At 56.4% G+C, this 24121-nt stretch overlaps 5 protein-coding genes across 5 annotated transcripts; 3 read left to right on the forward strand and 2 right to left on the reverse strand.

Annotated features, from left to right (window-relative positions):
• Positions 1-4220: 4220 nt before the first annotated feature.
• On the forward strand, positions 4221-5453 carry LOC124741210 (prestalk protein-like). The gene is made up of 2 exons (XM_047248712.1): positions 4221-4596; positions 4657-5453. The coding sequence occupies exons 1-2, from the start codon at positions 4221-4223 to the stop codon at positions 5451-5453; spliced, it is 1173 nt and encodes a 390-aa protein (XP_047104668.1).
• Positions 5454-6026: 573 nt separating this feature from the next.
• LOC124741211 lies at positions 6027-7370 on the reverse strand. The gene has a single exon (XM_047248713.1). It carries the CDS (start codon positions 7368-7370, stop codon positions 6027-6029), a length of 1344 nt encoding a protein of 447 aa, XP_047104669.1.
• A 2374-nt stretch (positions 7371-9744) lies between these two features.
• LOC124741212 (prestalk protein-like) lies at positions 9745-10365 on the forward strand. The gene has a single exon (XM_047248714.1). The coding sequence runs from the start codon at positions 9745-9747 to the stop codon at positions 10363-10365; it is 621 nt and encodes a 206-aa protein (XP_047104670.1).
• A 4000-nt stretch (positions 10366-14365) lies between these two features.
• On the forward strand, positions 14366-15454 carry LOC124741213 (prestalk protein-like). The gene has a single exon (XM_047248715.1). The coding sequence runs from the start codon at positions 14366-14368 to the stop codon at positions 15452-15454; it is 1089 nt and encodes a 362-aa protein (XP_047104671.1).
• An 850-nt stretch (positions 15455-16304) lies between these two features.
• Positions 16305-22176, reverse strand: LOC124741215 (mucin-17-like). The gene is made up of 4 exons (XM_047248716.1): positions 22148-22176; positions 18009-22106; positions 17319-17967; positions 16305-17171 (listed from the first exon to the last, which is right to left on the reverse strand). The coding sequence occupies exons 1-4, from the start codon at positions 22174-22176 to the stop codon at positions 16305-16307; spliced, it is 5643 nt and encodes a 1880-aa protein (XP_047104672.1).
• Between the last annotated feature and the right edge of the window lie 1945 nt (positions 22177-24121).

The following is a 24121-nucleotide window of genomic DNA, read 5'->3' on the forward strand; positions in this document are numbered from 1 at the left end:
TCAACTTGAGACGACAGCACAACTTTCGAGGACAGCACAGCTTGGGAGGACAGCACAGCTTGCGAGGACCGCTAAAATTGCGAGGACAGCACGGCTTGCGAGGACAGCACGGCTTGCAAGAACAGCACAGCTTGCGAGGACAGCACGGCTTGCGAGGACAGCACGGTTTGCGAGGACAGCACGGCTTGTCAGGACAGCAGGCTTGCGAGGACAGCACGCCTTGCAAGGACAGCACGGGTGCGAGGACAGCATGGCTTGCGAGGACAGCACAGGTTGCGAGGACAGCACGGGTTGCGAGGACAGCACAGCATCCGTGGACAGGACAGCTTCCTAGGACAGCACAGCTTCCGAGGACAACACAGCTTCCGAGGACAGCTCAGCTTGCGAGGACAGCACAGCTTGTGAGGACAGCACAGCTAGCGAAGACAGCACAGCTTGCGAGGACTGCACAGCTTGCGAGGACAGCACAGCTTGCGAGGACAGCACAGCTTGCGAGGACAGCACAGCTTGCGAGGACAGCACAGCTTGTGAGGACAGCACAGCTTGCGAGGACAGCACAGCTTGCGAGGACAGCACAGCTAGCGAGGACAGCACAGCTTGCGAGGACAGCAAGGCTTGCGAGGACAACATGGCCTGCGAGGACAGCACGGCTTGAAGGGACAGCACAGCTTGCGAGGACAGCACAGCTTGCGAGGACAGCACAGCTTGCGAGGACAGCACAGCTTGCGAGGACAGCACAACTTGCGAGGACAGCACAGCTTGCGAGGACAGCACAGCTTGCGAGGAAAGCACAGCTAGCGAGGACAGCACAGCTTGCGAGGACAGCAAGGCTTGCGTGGACAGCACGGCCTGCGAGGACAGCACGGCTTGCAAGGACAGCACAGCTTGCGAGGACAGCACAGCTTGCAAGGACAGCACAGCTTGCGAGGACAGCACAGCTTGCGAGGACAGCACAACTTGCGAGGACAGCACAGCTTGCGAGGACAGCACAGCTTGCGAGGACAGCTCAACTTGAGAGGACAGTTCAACTTGAGAGGACAGCTCAACTTGAGAGTACACCTCAACTTGAGAGGAGAGCTCAACTTGAGAGGAGAGCTCAACATTAGAGGAGATTTCAACTTGAGAGGACAGCTCAACTTGAGAGGACAGCTCAACTTGAGAGGACAGCTCAACTTGAGAGGACAGCTCAACTTGACAGAACAGCTCAACTTGAGAGGACAGCTCAACTTCAGAGGACAGTTCAACTTGAGAGGACAGCTCAACTTTAGAGGACAGCACAACTCGAGATGACAGCACAACTTGAGATGACAGCACAACTTGGGTGGACAGCACAGCTTGCGAGGACAGCAAAGCTTGCGAGGACAGCACGGCTTGCAAGGACAGAACGGCTTGCGAGGACAGCACGGCTTGCGGGGACAGCACGGCCTGCGGGGACAGCACGGCTTGCGAGGACAGCACAGCTTCCGAGGACAGCACAGCTTGAGAGGACAGCACAGCTTGCGAGGACAACACGGCTTGCGAGGACAGCACGGCTTACGAGGACAGCACAGCTTGCGAGGACAGCACGGGTTGCGAGGACAGCACAGCTTGCGAGGACGGCACAGCTCGCGGGGACAGCAGAGCTTGCGGGGACAGCACAACTTGTGGAGACAGCACAGCTTGCGCGGACAGCACAGCTTGCGGGGAAAGCACAGCTTGCGGGGACAGCACAGCTTGCGGGGACAGCACAGCTTGCGAGGACAGCACACCTTGCTAGGACAGCACAGCTTGCAAGGACAGCACAGCTTGTGAGGACAGCACAGCTTGCGATGACAGCACAGCTTGCGAGGACAGCTCAACTTGAGAGGACAGCTCAACTTGAGATGACAGTTCAACTTGTGAGGAGAGCACAACTTGAGACGACTGCTCAACTTGAGAGGACAGCAAAGCTTGCGAGGACAGCATGGCTTGCGAGGACAGCATGGCTTGCAAGGACAGCACAGCTTGCGAAGACAGCACAGCTTGCGAGGACAGCACAGCTTGCGAGGACAGCACAGCTTGCGAGGACAGAACAGCTTGCGAGGACAGCTCAACTTGAGAGGACAGATCAACTAGAGAGGACAGCTCAATTTGAGAGGACAGCTCAACTTGAGAGGACAGCTCAACTTGCAAGGACAGCTCAACTTGCAAGGACAGCACAGCCTGCAAGGACAGCACAGCTTCCGAGGACAGCACGGCTTGTGAGGACAGCACGGCTTGCGAGGACAGCACAGCTTGCGAGGACAGCACGGCTTGTGAGGACAGCACGGCTTGCGAGGAGAGCACAGCTTGCGAGGACCGCACAGCTTTCGAGGACAGCACAGCTTGCGAGGACAGCACTGCTTGCGAGGACAGCCAAGTTTGCGAGGACAGCACAGCTTGCGAGGACAGCTCAACTTGAGAGGACACCTCACCTTGAGAGGACAGCTCAGCTAGAGAGGACAGCGCAACTTGAGAGGACAGCTCTACTTGAGAGAACAGCTCAACTTGAAAGGACAGCTCAACTTGAGAGGACAGCTCAACTTGAGAGGACAGCCAACTTGAGAGGACAGCAAAGCTTGCGAGGACAGCACGGCTTGCGAGGACAGCACAGCTTGCGAAGACTGCACGGCTTGCGAAGACAGCACGGCTGAAGAGGACAGCACAGGTTGCGAGTACAGCACAGCTTGCGAGGACAGCACAGCTTGTGAGGACAGCACAGGTTGCGAGGACAGCACAGCTTGCGAGGACAGCACAGCTTGCGAGGACAGCACAGCTTGCGAGGACAGCTCAACTTGAGAGGACAGCTCAACTTGCGAGGACAGTTCAACTTGAGAGGAGAGCACAACTTGAGAGGACTGCTCAACTTGAGAGGACAGCAAAGCCTACGAGGCTAGCACGGCTTGCGAGGACAGCACGGCTTGCAAGGACAGCACGACTTGCGAGGACAGCACAGCTTGTGAGGACCGCACAGCTTGTGAGGACAGCACAGCTTGCGAGGACAGAACAGGTTGCGAGGACAGCTCAACTTGAGAGGACAGCTCAACTTGAGAGGACAGTTCAAATTGAGAGAACAGCTCAACTTGAGAGGACAGCTCAGCTAGAGAGGACAGCGCAACTTGAGAGGACAGCTCTACTTGAGTGGACAGCTCAACTTGAGAGGACAGCTCAACTTGAGAGGACAGCTCAACTTGAGTGGACAGCAAAGCTTGCGAGGACAGCACGGCTTGCGAGGACAGCACGGCTTGCAAGGACAGCACGGCTTACGAGGACAGCACGGCTGGCGAGGACAGCACAGGTTGCGAGGACAGCACAGCTTCCGAGGACAGCACAGCTTGCGAGGACAGCACGCCTTGCGAGGACAGCACAGCTTGCGAGGATAGCACAGCTTGCGAGGACAGCACAGCTTGCGAGGACAGCACAGCTTGCGAGGACAGCACAGCTTGCGTGGACAGCACAGCTTGCGATGACAGCACAGCTTGCAAGGACAGCACAGCTTGCGGGGACAGCACAGTTTGTGGAGACAGCACAGCTTGTGGGGACAGCACAGCTTGGGACGACAGCACAGCTTGGGAGGACAGCAAAGCTTGCGAGGACAGCACAGCTTGCGAGGACAGCACAGCTTGCGAGGACAGCACAGCTTGCGAGGACAGCACAGCTTGCGAGGACAGCACAGCTTGCGAGGACAGCACAGCTTGCGAGGACGGCTCAACTTGAGAGGACAGCTCACCTTGAGATGACCGCTCGAGAGGAGAGCTCAACTTGAGAGGAGAGCTCAACTTGTTGGGAGAGCTCAATTTGAGAGGACAGCTCAACTTGAGAGGACAGCTCAACTAGAGAGGACAGCTCAACTAGAGAGGACAGCTCAACTAGAGAGGACAGCTCAACTAAAGAGGACAGTTCAACTAGAGAGGGCAGATCAACTAGAGAGGACAGCTCAACTTGAGAGGACAGCTCAACTTAAGAGGACAGCTCAACTTGAGAGGACAGCTCAACTTGAGACGACAGCACAACTTTCGAGGACAGCACAGCTTGGGAGGACAGCACAGCTTGCGAGGACCGCTAAAATTGCGAGGACAGCACGGCTTGCGAGGACAGCACAGCTTGCGAGGACAGCACGGCTTGCGAGGACAGCACGGTTTGCGAGGACAGCACGGCTTGCCAGGACAGCAGGCTTGCGAGGACAGCACGCCTTGCGAGGACAGCACGGGTGCGAGGACAGCATGGCTTGCGAGGACAGCACAGGTTGCGAGGACAGCACGGGTTACAAGGACAGAACAGCATCCGAGGACAGGACAGCTTCCGAGGACAGCACAGCTTCCGAGGACAACACAGCTTCCGAGGACAGCTCAGCTTGCGAGGACAGCACAGCTTGCGAGGACAGCACAGCTAGCGAAGACAGCACAGCTTGCGAGGACTGCACAGCTTGCGAGGACAGCACAGCTTGCGAGGACAGCACAGCTTGCGAGGACAGCACAGCTAGCGAGGACAGCACAGCTTGCGAGGACAGCACAGCTTGCGAGGACAGCACAGCTTGCGAGGACAGCACAGCTTGCGAGGACAGCACAGCTAGCGAAGACAGCACAGCTTGCGAGGACAGCAAGGCTTGCGAGGACACTATGGCCTGAGAGGACAGCACGGCTTGCAGGGACAGCACAGCTTGCGAGGACAGCACAGCTTGCGAGGACAGCACAGCTTGCGACGACAGCACAGATTGCGAGGACAGCACAACTTGCGAGGACAGCACAGCTTGCGAGGACAGCACAGCTTGCGAGGACAGCACAGCTAGCGAGGACAGCACAGCTTGCGAGGACAGCAAGGCTTGCGATGACAGCTCGGCCTGCGAAGACAGTACGGCTTGCAAGGACAGCACAGCTTGCGAGGACAGCACAGCTTGCGAGGACAGCACAGCTTGCGAGGACAGCACAGCTTGCGAGGACAGCACAGCTTGCGAGGACAGCACAGCTTGCGAAGACAGCACAGCTTGCGAGGTCAGAACCGCTTGCGAGGACAGCACAGCTTGCGAGGACAGGACAGCTTGCAAGGACAGCACAGCTTGCGAGGACAGCACAGCTAGCGAGGACAGCACAGCTTGCGAGGACAGCACAGCTTGCGAGGACGGCACAATTTGCAAGGACAACACAGCTTGCGAGGACAGCACACCTTGCAAGGACAACACAGCTTGCGAGGAGAGCACACCTTGCGAGGACAGCAAAGCTTGCGAGGAGAGCACAGCTTGTGGGGACAGCACAGTTTGTGGAGACAGCACAGCTTGTGGGGACAGCACAGCTTGGGACGACAGCACAGCTTGGGAGGAAAGCAAAGCTTGCGAGGACAGCACAGCTTGCGAGGACAGCACAGCTTGCGAGGACAGCACAGCTTGCGAGGACAGCACAGCTTGCAAGGACAGCACAGCTTGCGAGGACAGCACAGCTTGCGAGGACGGCTCAACTTGAGAGGACAGCTCACCTTGAGATGACCGCTCAACTTGAGAGGAGAGCTCAACTTGAGAGGAGAGCTCAATTTGAGAGGAGAGCTCAATTTGAGAGGACAGCTCAACTTGAGAGGACAGCTCAACTAGAGAGGAGAGCTCAACTAAAGAGGACAGTTCAACTAGAGAGGACAGATCAACTAGAGCGGACAGCTCAACTTGAGAGGACAGCTCAACTTAAGAGGACAGCTCAACTTGAGAGGACAGCTCAACTTGAGACGACAGCACAACTTTCGAGGACAGCACAGATTGGGAGGACAGCACAGCTTGCGAGGACCGCTAAAATTGCGAGGACAGCACGGCTTGCGAGGACAGCACGGCTTGCAAGAACAGCACAGCTTGCGAGGACAGCACAACTTGCGAGGACAGCACGGTTTGCGAGGACAGCACGGCTTGCCAGGACAGCAGGCTTGCGAGGACAGGACGCCTTGCAAGGACAGCACGGGTGCGAGGACAGCATGGCTTGCGAAGACAGCACAGGTTGCGAGGACAGCACGGGTTGCGAGGACAGCACAGCATCCGTGGACAGGACAGCTTCCTAGGACAGCACAGCTTCCGAGGACAACACAGCTTCCGAGTACAGCTCAGCTTGCGAGGACAGCACAGCTTGTGAGGACAGCACAGCTAGCGAAGGCAGCACAGCTTGCGAGGACTGCACAGCTTGCGAGGACAGCACAGCTTGCGAGGACAGCACAGCTTGCGAGGACAGCACAGCTTGTGAGGACAGCACAGCTTGCGAGGACAGCACAGCTTGCGAGGACAGCACAGCTAGCGAGGACAGCACAGCTTGCGAGGACAGCAAGGCTTGCGAGGACAACATGGCCTGCGAGGACAGCACGGCTTGCAGGGACAGCACAGCTTGCGAGGACAGCACAGCTTGCGAGGACAGCACAGCTTGCGAGGACAGCACAGCTTGCGAGGACAGCACAACTTGCGAGGACAGCACAGCATGCGAGGACAGCACAGCTTGCGAGGAAAGCACAGCTAGCGAGGACAGCACAGCTTGCGAGGACAGCAAGGCTTGCGAGGACAGCACGGCCTGCGAGGACAGCACGGCTTGCAAGGACAGCACAGCTTGCGAGGACAGCACAGCTTGCGAGGACAGCACAGCTTGCGAGGACAGCACAGCTTGCGAGGACAGCACAACTTGCGAGGACAGCACAGCTTCCGAGGACAGCACAGCTTGCGAGGACAGCTCAACTTGAGAGTACACCTCAACTTGAGAGGAGAGCTCAACTTGAGAGGACAGCTCAACTTGAGAGGACAGCTCAACTTGAGAGGACAGCTCAACTTGACAGAACAGCTCAACTTGAGAGGACAGCTCAACTTCAGAGGACAGTTCAACTTGAGAGGACAGCTCAACTTTAGAGGACAGCACAACTCGAGATGACAGCACAACTTGAGATGACAGCACAACTTGGGTGGACAGCACAGCTTGCGAGGACAGCAAAGCTTGCGAGGACAGCACGGCTTGCAAGGACAGAACGGCTTGCGAGGACAGCACGGCTTGCGGGGACAGCACGGCCTGCGGGGACAGCACGGCTAGCGAGGACAGCACAGCTTCCGAGGACAGCACAGCTTGAGAGGACAGCACAGCTTGCGAGGACAACACGGCTTGCGAGGACAGCACGGCTTGCGAGGACAGCACAGGTTGCGAGGACAGCACGGGTTGCGAGGACAGCACAGCTTCCGAGGACAGGACAGCATGCGAGGACAGCACAGCTTGCGAAAACAGCACAGCTTGCGAGGACAGCACAGCTTGCGAGGACAGCACAGCTTGCGAGGACAGCACAGCTTGCGAGGACAGCACAGCTTGCGAGGACAGCACAGCTAGCGAGGACAGCACAGCTTGCGAGGACAGCAAGGCTTGCGAGGACAGCATGGCTTGCGAGGACAGCACAGCTTGTGAGGACAGCACAGCTTGCGAGGACAGCTCATCTTGAGGGGACAGCTCAACTTGCAAAGACAGTTCAACTTGAGAGGAGAGCACAAGTTGAGAGAACTGCTCAACTTTCGAGGACAGCAAAGCCTACGAGGCTAGCACGGCTTGCGAGGACAGCACGGCTTGCAAGGACAGCACGGCTTGCGAGGACATCACGGCTGGCGAGGACAGCACAGGTTGCGAGGACAGCACAGCTTCCGAGGACAGCACAGCTTGCGAGGACAGCACGGCTTGCGAGGACAGCACAGCTTGCGAGGACAGCACAGCTTGCAAGGACAGCACAGCTATTGAGGACAGCACGGCTTGCGAGGACAGAAGCGCTTCCGAGGACAGCTCAACTTGAGAGGACTGCTCAACTTGAGAGAACAGTTCAACTTGAGAGAACAGCTCAACTTGAGAGGACAGCTCAGCTAGAGAGGACAGCGCAACTTGAGAGGACAGCTCTACTTGAGATGACATCTCAACTTGAGAGGACAGCTCAACTTGAGAGGACAGCTCAACTTGAGTGGACAGCAAAGCTTGCGAGGACAGCACGGCTTGCGAGGACAGCACGGCTTGCAAGGACAGCACGGCTTGCGAGGACAGCACGGCTGGCGAGGACAGCACAGGTTGCGAGGACAGCACAGCTTCCGAGGACAGCACAGCTTGCGAGGACAGCACGGCTTGCGAGGACAGCACAGCTTGCGAGGACAGCACAGCTTGCAAGGACAGCACAGCTTGCGAGGACAGCACAGCTTGCGAGGACAGCACAGCTTGCGAGGACAGCACAGCTTGCGAGGACAGCACAGCTTGCGAGGACAGCACGGCTTGCGAGGACAGAACCGCTTGCGAGGACAGCACAGCTTGCGAGGATGGCTCAAATTGAGAGGACAGCTCACCTTGAGATGACCGCTAAACTTGAGAGGAGAGCTCAACTTGAGAGGAGCGCTCAACTTGAGAGGAGAGCTCAATTTGAGAGGAAAGCTCAACTTGAGAGGACAGCTCAACTAGAGAGGACAGCTCAACTAGAGATGACAGCTCAACTAGAGAGGACAGCTCAACTAAAGAGGACAGTTCAACTAGAGAGGACAGATCAACTAGAGAGGACAGCTCAACTTGAGAGGACAGCTCAACATAAGAGGACAGCTCAACTTGAGAGGACAGCTCAACTAGAGACGACAGCACAACTTTCGAGGACAGCACAGCTTGGGAGGACAGCACAGCTTGCGAAGACCGCTAAAATTGCGAGGACAGCACGGCTTGCGAGGACAGCACGGCTTGCAAGAACAGCACAGCTTGCGAGGACAGCATGGCTTGCGAGGACAGCACGGTTTGCGAGGACAGCACGGCTTGCGAGGACAGCACAGCTTGCGAGGACAGCACAGCTTGCGAGGACAGCACAGCTTGCGAGGACAGCACAGCTTGCGAGGACAGCACAGCTAACGAGGACAGCACTTCTTGCGAGGACAGCAAGGCTTGCGAGGACAGCACGGCCTGCGAGGACAGCACGGCCTGCGAGGACAGCATGGCTTGCAGGGACAGCACAGCTTGCGAGGACAGCACAGCTTGCGAGGACAGCACAGCTAGCGAGGACAGCACAGCTTGCGAGGACAGCAAGGCTTGCGAAGACAACATGGCCTGCGAGGACAGCACGGCTTGCAGGGACAGCACAGCTTGCGAGGACAGCACAGCTTGCGAGGACAGCACAGCTTGCGAGGACAGCACAGCTTGCGAGGACAGCACAGCTAGCGAGGACAGCACAGCTTGCGAGGACAGCAAGGCTTGCGAGGACAGCACGGCCTGCGAGGACAGCACGGCTTGCAAGGACAGCACAGCTTGCGAGGACAGCACAGCTTGCGAGGACAGCACAGCTTGCGAGGACAGCACAACTTGGGAGGACAGCACAGCTTGCGAGAACAGCACACCTTGCGAGGACAGCTCAACTTGAGAGGACAGCTCAACTTGAGAGGACAGCTCAACTTGAGAGTACACCTCAACTTGAGAGGAGAGCTCAACTTGAGAGGAGAGCTCAACATGAGAGGAGAGCTCAACTTGAGAGGACAGCTCAACTTGAGAGGCCAGCTCAACTTGAGAGGACAGCTCAACTTGAGAGGACAGCTCAACTTGACAGAACAGCTCAACTTGAGAGGACAGCTCAACTTGAGAGGACAGTTCAATTTGAGAGGACAGCTCAACTTTAGAGGACAGCACAACTCGAGATGACAGCACAACTTGAGATGACAGCACAACTTGGGTGGACAGCACAACTTGCGAGGACAGCAAAGCTTGCGAGGACAGGACGGCTTGCAAGGACAGAACGGCTTGCAAGGACAGCATGGCTTGTTGGGACAGCACGGCTTGCGGGGACAGCACGGCTTGCGAGGACAGCACAGCTTCCGAGGACAGCACAGCTTGCGAGCACAGCACAGTTTGCGAGGACAACACGGCTTGCGAGGACAGCACGGCTGGCGAGGCCAGCACAGATTTCGAGGACAGCACGGGTTGCGAGGACAGCACAGCTTCCGAGGACAGGACAGCTTCCGAGGACAGCACAGTTTCTGAGGACAACACAGCTTCCGAGGACAGCAAAGCTTGCGAGGTCAGCACAGCTTGCAAGGACAGCACAGCTAGCGAAGACAGCACAGCTTGCAAGGACTGCACAGCTTGCGAGGACAGCACAGCTTGCGAGGACAGCACAGCTTGCGTGGACAGCACAGCTTGCGAGGACAGCACAGCTTGCGAGGACAGCACAGCTTGCGAGGACAGCACAGCTTGCGAGGACAGCACAGCTTGTGAGGACAGTACAGCTTGCGAGGACAGCACAGCTTTCGAGGACAGCACAGCTAGCGAGGACAGCACAGCTTGCGAGGACAGCAAGGCTTGCGAGGACAGCACGGCTTGCGAGGACAGCACGGCTTGCGAGCACAGCACAGCTTGCGAGGACAGCTCAACTTGAGAGGACAGCTCAAGTTGCGAGGACAGTTCAACTTGAGAGGAGATCACAACTTGAGAGGACTGCTCAACTTTCGAGGACAGCAATGCCTACGAGGCTAGCACGGCTTGCGAGGACAGCACGGCTTGCAAGGACAGCACGGCTTGCGAGGACAGCACAGCTTGCGAGGACCGCACAGCTTGCGAGGACAGCACAGCTTGTGAGGACAGAGCAGCTTGCGAGGATAGCTCAACTTGAGAGGACAGCTCAACTTGAGAGGACAGTTCAACTTCAGAGAACAGCTGAACTTGAAAGGACAGCTCAGCTAGAGAGGACAGCGCAACTTGAGAGGACAGCTCTACTTGAGAGGACAGCTCAACTTGAGAGGACAGCTCAACTCGAGAGGACAGCTCAACTTGAGTGGACAGCAAAGCTTGCGAGGACAGCACGGCTTGCGAGGACAGCACAGCTTGCGAGGACAGCACGGCTTGCGAGGACAGCACGGCTGGCGAGGACAGCACAGGTTGCGAAGACAGCACAGCTTCCGAGGACAGCACAGCTTGTGAGGACAGCACGGCTTGCGAGGACAGCACAGCTGGCGAGGAGAGCACAGCTTGCGAGGACAGCACAGCTTGCGAGGACAGCACAGCTTGTGAGGACAGCACAGCTTGCGAGGACAGCACAACTTGCGAGGACAGCACAGCTTGCGAGGACAGCACAGCTTGCGAGGACAGCACAGCTTGCGAGGACAGCACAGCTTGCGAGGACGGCTCAACTTGAGAGGACAGCTCACCTTGAGATGACATCTCAACTTGAGAGGAGAGCTCAACTTGAGAGGAGAGCTCAACTTGAGAGGAGAGTTCAATTTGAGAGGAAAGCTCAACTTGAGAGGTCAGCTCAACCAGAGAGGACAGCTCAACTAGAGAGGACAGCTCAACTAGAGAGGACAGCTCAACTTGCGAGGACAGTTCAACTTGAGAGGAGAGCACAACTTGAGAGGACAGCTCAACTTGAGAGGACTGCAAAGCCTACGAGGCTAGCACGGCTTGCGAGGACAGCATGGCTTGCAAGGACAGCACGACTTGCGAGGACAGCACAGCTTGCGAGGACCGCACAGCTTGCGAGGACAGCATAGCTTGCGAGGACAGAACAGCTTGCGAGGACAGCTCAACTTGAGAGGACAGCTCAACTTGAGAGGACAGTTCAACTTGAGAGAACAGCTCAACTTGAGAGGACAGCTCAGCTAGAGAGGACAGCGCAACTTGAGAGGACAGCTCTACTAGAGTGGACAGCTCAACTTGAGAGGACAGCTCAACTTGAGAGGACAGCTCAACTTGAGTGGACAGCAAAGCTTGCGAGCACAGCACGGCTTGCGAAAACAGCACGGCCTGCGAGGACAGCACGGCTTACGAGGACAGCACGGCTGGTGAGGACAGCACAGGTTGCGAGGACAGCACAGCTTCCGAGGACAGCACAGCTTGCGAGGACAGCACGGCTTGCGAGGACAGCACAGCTTGCGAGGATAGCACAGCTTGCGAGCACAGCACAGCTTGCGAGGACAGCACAGCTTGCGAGGACAGCACAGCTTGCGAGGACAGCACAGCTTGCGAGGACAGCACAGCTTGCGAGGACAGCACAGCTTGCGAGGACAGCACAGCTTGCGAGGACAGCACGGCTTTCGAGGTCAGAACCACTTGCGAGGACAGCCCAGCTTGCGAGGACAGGACAGCTGGCGAGGACAGCACAGCTTGCGAGGACAGCACAGCTAGCGAGGACAGCACAGCTTGCGAGGACAGCACAGCTTGCGAGGATGGCACAATTTGCAAGGACAACACAGCTTGCGAGGACAGCACACCTTGCAAGGATAACACAGCTTGCGAGGAGAGCACACCTTGCGAGGACAGCAATGCTTGCGAGGACAGCACAGCTTGCGGGGCAGCACAGTTTGTGGAGACAGCAAAGCTTGTGGGGACAGCACAGCTTGGGACGACAGCATAGCTTGGGAGGACAGCAAAGCTTGCGAGGACAGCACAGCTTGCGAGGACAGCACAGCTTGCGAGGACAGCACAGCTTGCGAGGACAGCACAGATTGCGACGACAGCACAGCTTGCGAGGACAGCACAGCTTGCGAGGATGGCTCAACTTGAGAGGACAGCTCACCTTGAGATGACCGCTCAACTTGAGAGGAGAGCTCAACTTGAGAGGAGAGCTCAACTTGAGAGGAGAGCTCAACTTGAGAGGACAGCTCAACTTGAGAGGACAGCTCAACTAGAGAGGACAGCTCAACTAGAGAGGACAGCTCAACTAAAGAGGACAGTTCAACTAGAGAGGACATATCAACTAGAGAGGACAGCTCAACTTGAGAGGACAGCTCAACTTAAGAGGACAGCTCAACTTGAGAGGACAGCTCAACTTGAGACGACAGCACAACTTTCGAGGACAGCACAGCTTGGGAGGACAGCACAGCTTGCGAGGACCGCTAAAATTGCGAGGACAGCACGGCTTGCGAGGACAGCACAGCTTGCAAGAACAGCACAGCTTGCGAGGACAGCACGGCTTGCGAGGAGAGCACGGTTTGCGAGGACAGCACGGCTTGCCAGGACAGCAGGCTTGTGAGGACAGCACGACTTGCGAGGACAGCACGGGTGCGAGGACAGCATGGCTTGCGAGGACAGCACAGGTTGCGAGGACAGCACGGGTTGCGAGGACAGCACAGCATCCGCGGACAGGACAGCTTCCTAGGACAGCACAGCTTCCGAGGACAACACAGCTTCCGAGGACAGCTCAGCTTGCGAGGACAGCACAGCTTGTGAGGACAGCACAGCTTGTGAGGACAGCACAGCTAGCGAAGACAGCACAGCTTGCGAGGACAGCACAGCTTGCGAGGACAGCACAGCTTGCGAGGACAGCACAGCTAGCGAGGACAGCACAGCTTGCGAGGACAGCAAGGCTTGCGAGGACAACATGGCCTGCGAGGACAGCACGGCTTGCAGGGACAGCACAGCTTGCGAGGACAGCACAGCTTGCGAGGGTAGCACAGCTTGCGAGGACAGCACAGCTTGCAAGGACAGCACACCTTGCGAGGACAGCACAGCTTGCGAGGACAGCACAGCTTGCGAGGACAGCACAGCTTGCGAGAACAGCACAGCTTGCGAGGACAGCACAGCTTGCGAGGACAGCACAGCTTGCGAGGACAGCACGGCTTGCGAGGACAGAACCGCTTGCGAGGACAGCACAGCTTGCGAGGACAGCACAGCTTGCGAGGACAGCACAGCTTGCGAGGACAGCACAGCTTGCGAGGGCAGCACAGCTTGCGAGGACGGCACAATTTGCAAGGACAACACAGCTTGCGAGGACAGCACAGCTTGCAAGGACAACACAGCTTGCGAGGAGAGCACACTTTGCGAGGACAGCAAAGCTTGCGAGGACAGCACAGCTTGCGGGGACAGCACAGTTTGTGGAGACAGAACAGCTTGTGGGGACAGCACAGCTTGGGACGACACACAGCTTGGGAGAACAGCAAAGCTTGCGAGGACAGCACAGCTTGCGAGGACAGCACAGCTTGCGAGGACAGCACAACTTGCGAGGACAGCACAGCTTGCGAGGACAACACAGCTTGCGAGGACAGCTCAACTTGAGAGGACAGCTCACCTTGAGATGACCGCTAAACTTGAGAGGAGAGCTCAACTTGAGAGGAGAGCTCAACTTGAGAGGAGAGCTCAATTTGAGAGGAAAGCTCAACTTGAGAGGACAGCTCAACTAGAGAGGACAGCTCAACTAGAGATGACAGCTCAACTAGAGAGGACAGCTCAACTAAAGAGGACAGTTCAACTAGAGAGGACAGATCAACTAGAGAGGACAGCTCAACTTGAGAGGACAGCTCAACTTAAGAGGACAGCTCAACTTGAGAGGACAGTCAACTAGAGACGACAGCACAACTTTCGAGGACAGCACAGCTTGGGAGGACAGCACAGCTTGCGAGGACCGCTAAAATTGCGAGGACAGCACGGCTTGCGAGGACAGCATGGCTTGCAAGAGCAGCACAGCTTGCGAGGACAGCATGGCTTGCGAGGACAGCACGGTTTGCGAGGACAGCATGGCTTGCCAGGACAGCACGGCTTGCGAGGACAGCACGCCTTGCGAGGACAGCACGGGTTGCGAGGACAGCATGGCTTGCGAGGACAGCACAGGTTGCGAGGACAGCACGGGTTGCGAGGACAGCACAGCTTCCGAGGACAGGACAGCTTCCGAGGACATTACAGCTTCCGAGGACAACACAGCTTCCGAGGACAGCACAGCTTGCGAGGACAGCACAGCTTGCGAGGACAGCACAGCTAGCGAAGACAGCACAGCTTGCGAGGACTGCACAGCTTGCGAGGACAGCACAGCTTACGAGGACAGCACAGCTTGCGAGGACAGCACAGCTTGCGAGGACAGCACAGCTTGCGAGGACAGCACAGCTTGCGAGGACAGCACAGCTTGCGAGGACAGCACAGCTTGCGAGGACAGCACAGTTTGCGAGGACAGCACAGCTAGCGAGGACAGCACAGCTTGCGAGGACAGCAAGGCTTGCGAGGACAGCACGGCTTGCGAGGACAGCACGGCCTGCGAGGACAGCACGGCTTGCAGGGACAGCACAGCTTGCGAGGACAGCACAGCTTGCAAGGACAGCACAGCTAGCGAGGACAGCACTGGTTGCGAGGACAGCAAGGCTTGCGAAGACAACTTGGCCTGCGAGGACAGCACGGCTTGCAGGGACAGCACTGCTTGCGAGGACAGCACAGCTTGCGAGGACAGCACAGCTTGCGAGGACAGCACAGCTTGCGAGGACAGCACAACTTGCGAGGATAGCACAGCTTGCGAGGACAGCACAGCTTGCGAGGACAGCACAGCTAGCGAGGACAGCACAGCTTGCGAGGACAGCAAGGCTTGCGAGGGCAGCACGGCCTGCGAGGACAGCACGGCTTGCGAGGACAGCACAGCTTGCGAGGACAGCACAGCTTGCGAGGACAGCACAGCTTGCGAGGACAGCACAGCTTGCGAGGACAGCTCAACTTGCGAGGACAGCACAGCTTGCGAGAACAGCACACCTTGCGAGGACAGCTCAACTTGAGAGGACAGCTCAACTTGAGAGGACAGCTCAACTTGAGAGTACACCTCAACTTGAGAGGAGAGCTCAACTTGAGAGGAGAGCTCAACTTGAGAGGAGAACTCAACTTGAGAGGACAGCTCAACTTGAGAGGACAGGTCAACTTGAGAGGACAGCTCAACTTGAGAGGACAGCTCAACTTGAGAGGACAGCTCAACTTGACAGAACAGCTCAACTTGAGAGGACAGCTCAACTTGAGAGGACAGTTCAACTTGAGAGGGCAGCTCAACTTTAGAGGACAGCACACCGCGAGATGACAGCACAACTTGAGATGACAGCACAACTTGGGTGGACAGCACAGCTTGCGAGGACAGCAAAGCTTGCGAGGACAGCACGGCTTGCAAGGACAGAACGGCTTGCGAGGACAGCATGGCTTGTTGGGACAGCACGGCTTGCGGGGACAGCACGGCTTGCGAGGACAGCACAGCCTCCGAGGACAACACGGTTTGCGAGGACAGCACGGCTTGCGAGGCCAGCACAGGTTTCGAGGACAGCACGGGTTGCGAGGACAGCACAGATTCCGAGGACAGGACAGCTTGTGAGGACAGCACAGCTTGCGAGGACAGCACAGCTTGCGAGGACAGCACAGCTAGCGAGGACAGCACAGCTAGCGAGGACAGCACAGCTTGCGAGGACAGCAAGGCTTGCGAGGACAGCACGGCTTGCGAGGACAGCACGGCTTGCGAGCACAGCACTGCTTGCGAGGACAGCTAGACTTGAGAGGACAGCTCAAGTTGCGAGGACAGTTCAACTTGAGAGGAGAACACAACTTGAGAGGACTGCTCAACTTTCGAGGACAGCAATGCCTACGAGGCTAGCATGGCTTGCGAGGACAGCACGGCTTGCAAGAACAGCACGGCTTGCGAGGACAGCACAGCTTACGGGACCGCACAGCTTGCGAGGACAGCACAGCTTGCGAGGACAGAACAGCTTGCGAGGACAGCTCAACTTGAGAGGACAGCTCAACTTGAGAGGACAGTTCAACTTGAGAGAACAGCTGAAGTTGAGAGGACAGCTCAGCTAGAGAGGACAGCGCAACTTGAGAGGACAGCTCTACTTGAGAGCACAGCTCAACTTGAGAGGACAGCTGAACTCGAGAGGGCTGCTCAACTCGAGTGGACAGCAAAGCTTGCGAGGACTGCACGGCTTGCGAGGACAGCACGGCTTGCGAGGACAGCACGGCTTGCGAGGACAGCACGGCTGGCGAGGACAGCACAGGTTGCGAAGACAGCACAGCTTCTGAGGACTGCACAGCTTGCGAGGACAGCACGGCTTGCGAGGACAGCACAGCTTGCGAGGAGAGCACAGCTTGCGAGGACAACACAGCTTGCGAGGACAGCACAGCTTGCGAGGACAGCACAGCTTGCGAGGACAGCACAGCTTGCGAGGACAGCACAGCTTGTGAGGACAGCACAGCTTGCGAGGACGGCTCAACTTGAGAGGACAGCTCACCTTGAGATGACCGCTCAACTTGAGAGGAGACCTCAACTTGAGAGGAGAGCTCAACTTGAGAGGAGAGCTCAATTTGAGAGGAAAGCTCAACTTGAGAGGTCAGCTCAACTAGAGAGGACAGCTCAACTAGAGAGGACAGCTCAACTAGAGAGGACAGCTCAACTAAAGAGGACAGTTCAACTAGAGAGGACAGATCAACTAGAGAGGACAGCTCAACTTGAGAGGACAGCTCAACTTAAGAGGACAGCTAAACTTGAGAGGATAGCTCAACTTGAGACGACAGCACAACTTTTGAGGACAGCACAGCTTGGGAGGACAGCACAGCTTGCGAGGACCGCTAAAATTGCGAGGACAGCATGGCTTGCGATGACAGCACGGCTTGCAAGAACAGCACAGCTTGCGAGGACAGCACGGCTTGCGAAGACAGCATGGCTTGCGAGGACAGCACGGCTTGCCAGGACAGCACGGCTTGCGAGGACAGCACGCCTTGCGAGGACAGCACCGGTTGCGAGGACAGCATGGCTTGCGAAGACAGCACAGGTTGTGAGGACACCACGGGTTGCGAGGACAGCACAGCTTCCGAGGACAGGACAGCTTCCGAGGGCAGCGCAGCTTCTGAGGACAACACAGCTTCCGAGGACAGCACAGCTTGCGAGGACAGCACAGCTTGCGAGGACAGCACAGCTAGCGAAGACAGCACAGCTTGCAAGGACTGCACAGCTTGCGAGGACAGCACAGCTTGCGAGGACAGCACAGCTTGCGAGGACAGCACAGCTTGTGAGGACAGCACAGCTTGCGAGGACTGCACAGCTTGCGAGGACAGCACAGCTTGCGAGGACAGCACAGCTTGCGAGGACAGCACAGCTTGCGAGAACAGCACAGCTAGCGAGGACAGCACAGCTTGCGAGGACAGCAAGGCTTGCGAGGACAGCACGGCCTGCGAGGACAGCATGGCTTGCGAGGACAGCACGGCTTGCAGGGACAGCACAGCTTGCGAGGACAGCACAGCTTGTGAGACAGCACAGCTTGCGAGGACAGCACAGCTTGCGAGGACAGCACAATTTGCGAGGACAGCACAGCTTGCGAGGACAGCACAGCTTGCGAGGACAGCACAGCTAGCGAGGACAGCACAGCTTGCGAGGACAGCAAGGCTTGCGAGGACAGCATGGCCTGCGAGGACAGCACGGCTTGCGATGACAGCACAGCTTGCAAGGACAGCACAGCTTGCGGGGACAGCACAGCTTGCGAGGACAGTACAGCTTGCGAGGACAGCACAACTTGCGACGACAGCACAGCTTGCGAGGACAGCACAGCTTGCGAGGACAGCTCAACTTGAGAGGACAGCTCAACTTGAGAGGACAGATCAACTTGAGAGTACATCTCAACTTGAGAGGAGAGCTCAACTTGAGAGGAGAGCTCAACATGAGAGGAGAGCTCAACTTGAGAGGACAGCTCAACTTGAGAGGACAGCTCAACTTGAGAGGAGAGCTCAACTTGAGAGGACAGCTCAACTTGACAGAACAGCTCAACTTGAGAGGACAGCTCAACTTGAGAGGACAGTTCAACTTGAGAGGACAGCTCAACTTTAGAGGACAGCACAACTCGAGATGACAGCACAACTTGAGATGACAGCACAACTTGGGTGGACAGCACAGCTTGCGAGGACAGCAAAGCTTGCGAGGACAGCATGTCTTGCAAGGACAGAACGGCTTGCGAGGACAGCACGGCTTGCGGGGACATCACGGCTTGCGGGGACAGCACGGCTTGCGAGGACAGCACAGCTTCCGAGGACAGCACAGCTTGCGAGGACAGCACAGCTTGCGAGGACAACACGGCTTGCGAGGACAGCACGGCTTGTGAAGACAGCACAGGTTTCGAGGACAGCACGGGTTGCGAGGACAGCACAGCTTCCGAGGAAAGGACAGCTTCTGAGGACAGCACAGCTTCTGAGGACAACACAGCTTCCGAGGACAGCACAGCTTGCGAGGACAGCACAGCTAGCGTGGACAGCACAGCTTGCGAGGACAGCACAGCTTGGCAGGACAGCACAGCTAGCGAGGACAGCACAGCTTGCGAGGACAGCAAGGCTTGCAAGGAAAGCACGGCATGCGAGGACAGCACGGCTTGCGAGGACAGCACAGCTTGTGAGGACAGCTCAACTTGAGAGGACAGCTCAAGTTGCGAGGACAGTTCAACTTGAGAGGAGAGCCCAACTTGAGAGGAGTGCTCAACTTTCGAGGACAGCAAAGCCAACGAGGCTAGCACGGCTTGCGAGGACAGCACGGCTTGCAAGGACAGCACGGCTTGCGAGGACAGCACAGCTTGCGAGGACCGCACAGCTTGCGAGGACAGCACAGCTTGCGAGGACAGAACAGCTTGCGAGGACAGCTCAACTTGAGAGGACAGCTCAACTTGAGAGGACAGTTCAACTTGAGAGAACAGCTGAACTTGAGAGGACAGCTCAGCTAGAGAGGACAGCGCAACTTGATAGGACAGCCCTACTTGAGAGGACAGCTCAACTTGATAGGACAGCTCAACTTGAGAGGACAGTTCAACTTGAGTGGACAGCAAAGTTTGCGAGGACAGCACAGCTTGCGAGGACAGCACGGCTTGCGAGGACAGAACGGCTTGCGAGGACAGCACAGCTGGCGAGGACAGCACAGGTTGCGAGGACAGCACAGCTTCCGAGGTCAGCACAGCTTGCGAGGACAGCACGGCTTGCGAGGACAGCACAGCTTGCGAGGACAGCACAGCTTGCGAGGACAGCACAGCTTTCGAGGACAGCATAGCTTGCGAGGACAGCACAGCTTGCGAGGACAGCACAGCTTGCGAGGACAGCACAGCTTGCGAGGACAGCACAGCATGCGAGGACAGCACGGCTTGCGAGGACAGCACGGCTTGCGAGGACAGAACCGCTTGCGAGGACAACACAGCTTGCGAGGACAGCACAGCTTGCGAGGACAGCACAGCTTGCGAGGACAGCACAGCTAGCGAGGAAAGCACAGCTTGCGAGGACAGCAATTCTTGCGAGGACAACATGGCCTGCAAGGACAGCACGGCTTGCAGAAACAGCACAGCTTGCGAGGACAGCACAGCTTGCGAGGACAGCACAGCTTGCGAGGACAGCACAGCTTGCGAGGACAGCACAACTTGCGAGGACAGCACAGCTTGCGGGGACAGCACAGCTTGCGAGGACAGCACAGCTAGCGAGCACAGCACAGCTTGCGAGGACAGCAAGGCTTGCGAGGACAGCACGGTCTGCGAGGACAGCACGGCTTGCAAGGACAGCACAGCTTGCGAGGACAGCACAGCTTGCGAGGACAGCACAGCTTGCGAGGACAGCACAGCTTGCGAGGACAGCACAACTTGCGAGGACAGCACAGCTTGCGAGGACAGCACAGCTTGCGAGGACAGCTCAACTTGAGAGGACAGCTCAACTTGAGAGGACAGCTCAACTTGAGAGTACACCTCAACTTGAGAGGAGAGCTCAACTTGAGAGGAGAGCTCAACATGAGAGGAGATTTCAACTTGGGAGGACAGCTCAACTTTAGAGGACAGCTCAACTTGAGAGGACAGCTCAACTTGAGAGGACAGCTCAACTTGACAGAACAGCTCAACTTGAGAGGACAGCTCAACTTGAGAGGACAGTTCAACTTGAGAGGACAGCTCAAGTTTAGAGGACAGCACAACTCGAGATGACAGCACAACTTGAGATGACAGCACAACTTGGGTGGACAGCACAGCTTGCGAGGACAGCAAAGCTTGCGAGGACAGCACGCCTTGCAAGGACAGAATGGCTTGCGAGGACAGCACGGCTTGCGGGGACAGCACGGCCTGCGGGGACAGCACGGCTTGCGAGGACAGCACAGCTTCCGAGGACAGCACAGCTTGCGAGGACAGCACAGCTTGCGAGGACAACATGGCTTGCGAGGACAGCACGGCTTGCGAGGACAGCACAGGTTGCGAGGACAGCACGGGTTGCGAGGACAGCACAGCTTCAGAGGAAAGGACAGCTTGCGAGGACAGCACAGCTTGCGAGGACAGCACAGCTTGCGAGGACAGCACAGCTTGCGAGGACAGCATAGCTTGCGAGGACAGCACAGCTAGCGAGGACAGCACAGCTTGCGAGGACAGCAAGGCTTGCGAGGACAGCACGGCTTGCGAGGACAGCACGGCTTGCGAGGACAGCCAAGTTTGCGAGGACAACATGGCCTGCGAGGACAGCACGGCTTGCAGAAACAGCACGGTTTGCGAGGACAGCACAGCTTGCGAGGACGGCACAGCTCGCGGGGACAGCAGAGCTTGCGGGGACAGCACAACTTGTGGAGACAGCACAGCTTGCGCGGACAGCACAGCTTGCGGGGACAGCACAGCTTGCGGGGACAGCACAGCTTGCGGGGACAGCACAGCTTGCGAGGACAGCACAGCTTGCGAGGACAGCACAGCTTGCGAGGACAGCACAGCTTGCGAGGACAGCACAGCTTGCGAGGACAGCTCAACTTGAGAGGACAGCTCAACTTGAGATGACAGTTCAACTTGAGAGGAGAGCACAACTTGAGACGACTGCTCAACTTGAGAGGACAGCAAAGCTTGCGAGGACAGCATGGCTTGCGAGGACAGCACGGCTTGCAAGGACAGCACAGCTTGCGAAGACAGCACAGCTTGCGAGGACAGCACAGCTTGCGAGGACAGCACAGCTTGTGAGGACAGAACAGCTTGCGAGGACAGCTCAATTTGAGAGGACAGATCAACTAGAGAGGACAGCTCAATTTGAGAGGACAGCTCAACTTGAGAGGACAGTTCAACTTGCAAGGACAGCTCAACTTGCGAGGACAGCACAGCCTGCAAGGACAGCACAGCTTGCGAGGACAGCACGGCTTGTGAGGACAGCACGGCTTGCGAGGACAGCACAGCTTGCGAGGACAGTACGGCTTGTGAGGACAGCACGGCTTGCGAGGAGAGCACAGCTTGCGAGGACCGCACAGCTTTCGAGGACAGTACAGCTTGCGAGGACAGCACAGCTTGCGAGGACAGCCAAGTTTGCGAGGACAGCACAGCTTGCGAGGACAGCTCAACTTGAGAGGGCACCTCACCTTGAGAGGACAGCTCAGCTAGAGAGGACAGCGCAACTTGAGAGGACAGCTCTACTTGAGAGGACAGCCAACTTGAGAGGACAGCAAAGCTTGCGAGGACAGTACGGCTTGCGAGGACAGCACAGCTTGCGAAGACAGCATGGCTTGCGAAGACAGCACGGCTGGAGAGGACAGCACAGGTTGCGAGGACAGCACAGCTTGCGAGGACAGCACAGGTTGCGAGGACAGCACAGCTTGCGAGGACAACACAGCTTGCGAGGACAGCACGGCTTGCGAGGACAGCACAGCTTGCGAGGACAGCACAGCTTGCGAGGACAGCACAGCTTGCGAGGACAGCACAGCTTGGGAGGACAGCACGGCTTGCGAGGAGAGCTGAACTTGAGAGGGCAGCTCAACTTGAGATGGCAGCTCAACTTGAGAGGATAGCTCAACTAGAGAGGACAGCTCAACTTAAGAGGACAGCACAACTTGAGAGGACAGCACAACTTGAGAGGACAGCACAACTTGCAAGGATAGTAGACCTTGTGATTAACCTTCTAGTGCCTTAACCATTGTACATTCAGTAACAGTTTCATTTGGAGCAACCTTTCTGTATACAGTAACACTTGCATGTACAGATATACTGATATGAATAGGAATAATTTCACCTTCAGCAGTTTTCGCTAATAGAACATGAATAGTGTGTGCTGCAACTCTTGCATCTACAGTATCTCAAATGTGCAGAGTAAGTTTTGCGTAAGCAGTCACTCCTCCATGCAAGCTATCTCTTGCATGTTCAGTAACAGATGCTTTTGCAGCTGAGATGTGTGTATTAACCACAGAACTTGAATAGACTGCTTTGCATGCTGTAATGCGGAAAGAAAGAGATGGGGAGGAGAAAAAGTAGTATGTAGGAAGAAGGGTGGGAGGGAGGGAGGGAATGTATGAGGAAAGTATGTTTGAGAGAGTTGAAGAGGATAGTAATATGGGGAAGGATGAGAGGAGGAGAAGGAAGCCATGGTGAGAAGAGGGAGGATGTATCGGGCAAAGAGGAAACGGCGGAGAGAAATAAGGAAGGAACGAAAGTAACAGGTAATATAAGTATAAAGTGAGTGGAGGAGGATAGAGAAAAATATATATAAATATAAATATACATAGTGTGTAGATGGTATGTTTACTACAATTGAGAACACACGAAAACGCTGTACAGGCAGTGAAGTGGAGACTCAAAAGGTGAAAACAAGTACTAAGTGTGAGGTGAGGTAAGAAGGAAGAACTTCCACAACAGTAGGCGCTACTGAATAATAAAGTGGGGAAACCAAAGTGTAGAATGGTAGTCGAGCCACATGGTGGCTAGAATAAAAGACACTGGTCGGTGTGGTGTCTAATATCAGTCATGCTGTCTGTCAAGACAACAACAGGAATGGACAGATCAAACAGGTGCATCGAAATTCCTGACGACTGGAGCATTACAATAATCAGTACCATAAGCTGTGCTGTGTGGCGCCAATTAACAAGTTGTCAGACGAGAATCGAAAGCAAGATATCCACCGTAATACAAAAGATGAGAGACAGACGTACCAGTACTGCTAGACGTGCCTAATGCTGCATAAATCCACGCTGCCACTTGTGCTGCCCATTCACATAACGTAGTGTTACAGATGAAGTGCCTGCCGAAAACGCGGAGGGATTTCTATAGACTGTAACTATAAAGAAAGGAAAGTGTGAAGAGGGGGGGGGGGGGCACAGGGCAGACGATACATTGTACGCCAAGGACGGAATGTGATGTGTTGGCAAATGTGCCAACACCTTGTAGATAGAGGAGGCCGAAATGCACGCTATCTAACGCAGACGGGCGTGAATTCTGGAACAGGATAAGTATTGAATGCTAATAAGAAAAGTATGCAGCTCCTCGAATACTTAACTTTATTCCATCCTTGTGGTACATCGCTCTTGATAATACAAATAAGACTATCTTCAGATACGGATAATGGCGCCTTGCTATGTCGTAGTCATGGACTTAGCTGAAGGCTATTCTAACTGTCTCTCGGCAAATGAGAGAAAGGCTGCGTCAGTGTAGTCGCTAGCAAAGTCGTCGTACAACTGG

The sequence above is a fragment of the Schistocerca piceifrons genome, unplaced genomic scaffold, assembly GCF_021461385.2.
Source record: "Schistocerca piceifrons isolate TAMUIC-IGC-003096 unplaced genomic scaffold, iqSchPice1.1 HiC_scaffold_1884, whole genome shotgun sequence".
NCBI classification, from domain to species: Eukaryota; Metazoa; Arthropoda; class Insecta; order Orthoptera; family Acrididae; genus Schistocerca; species Schistocerca piceifrons.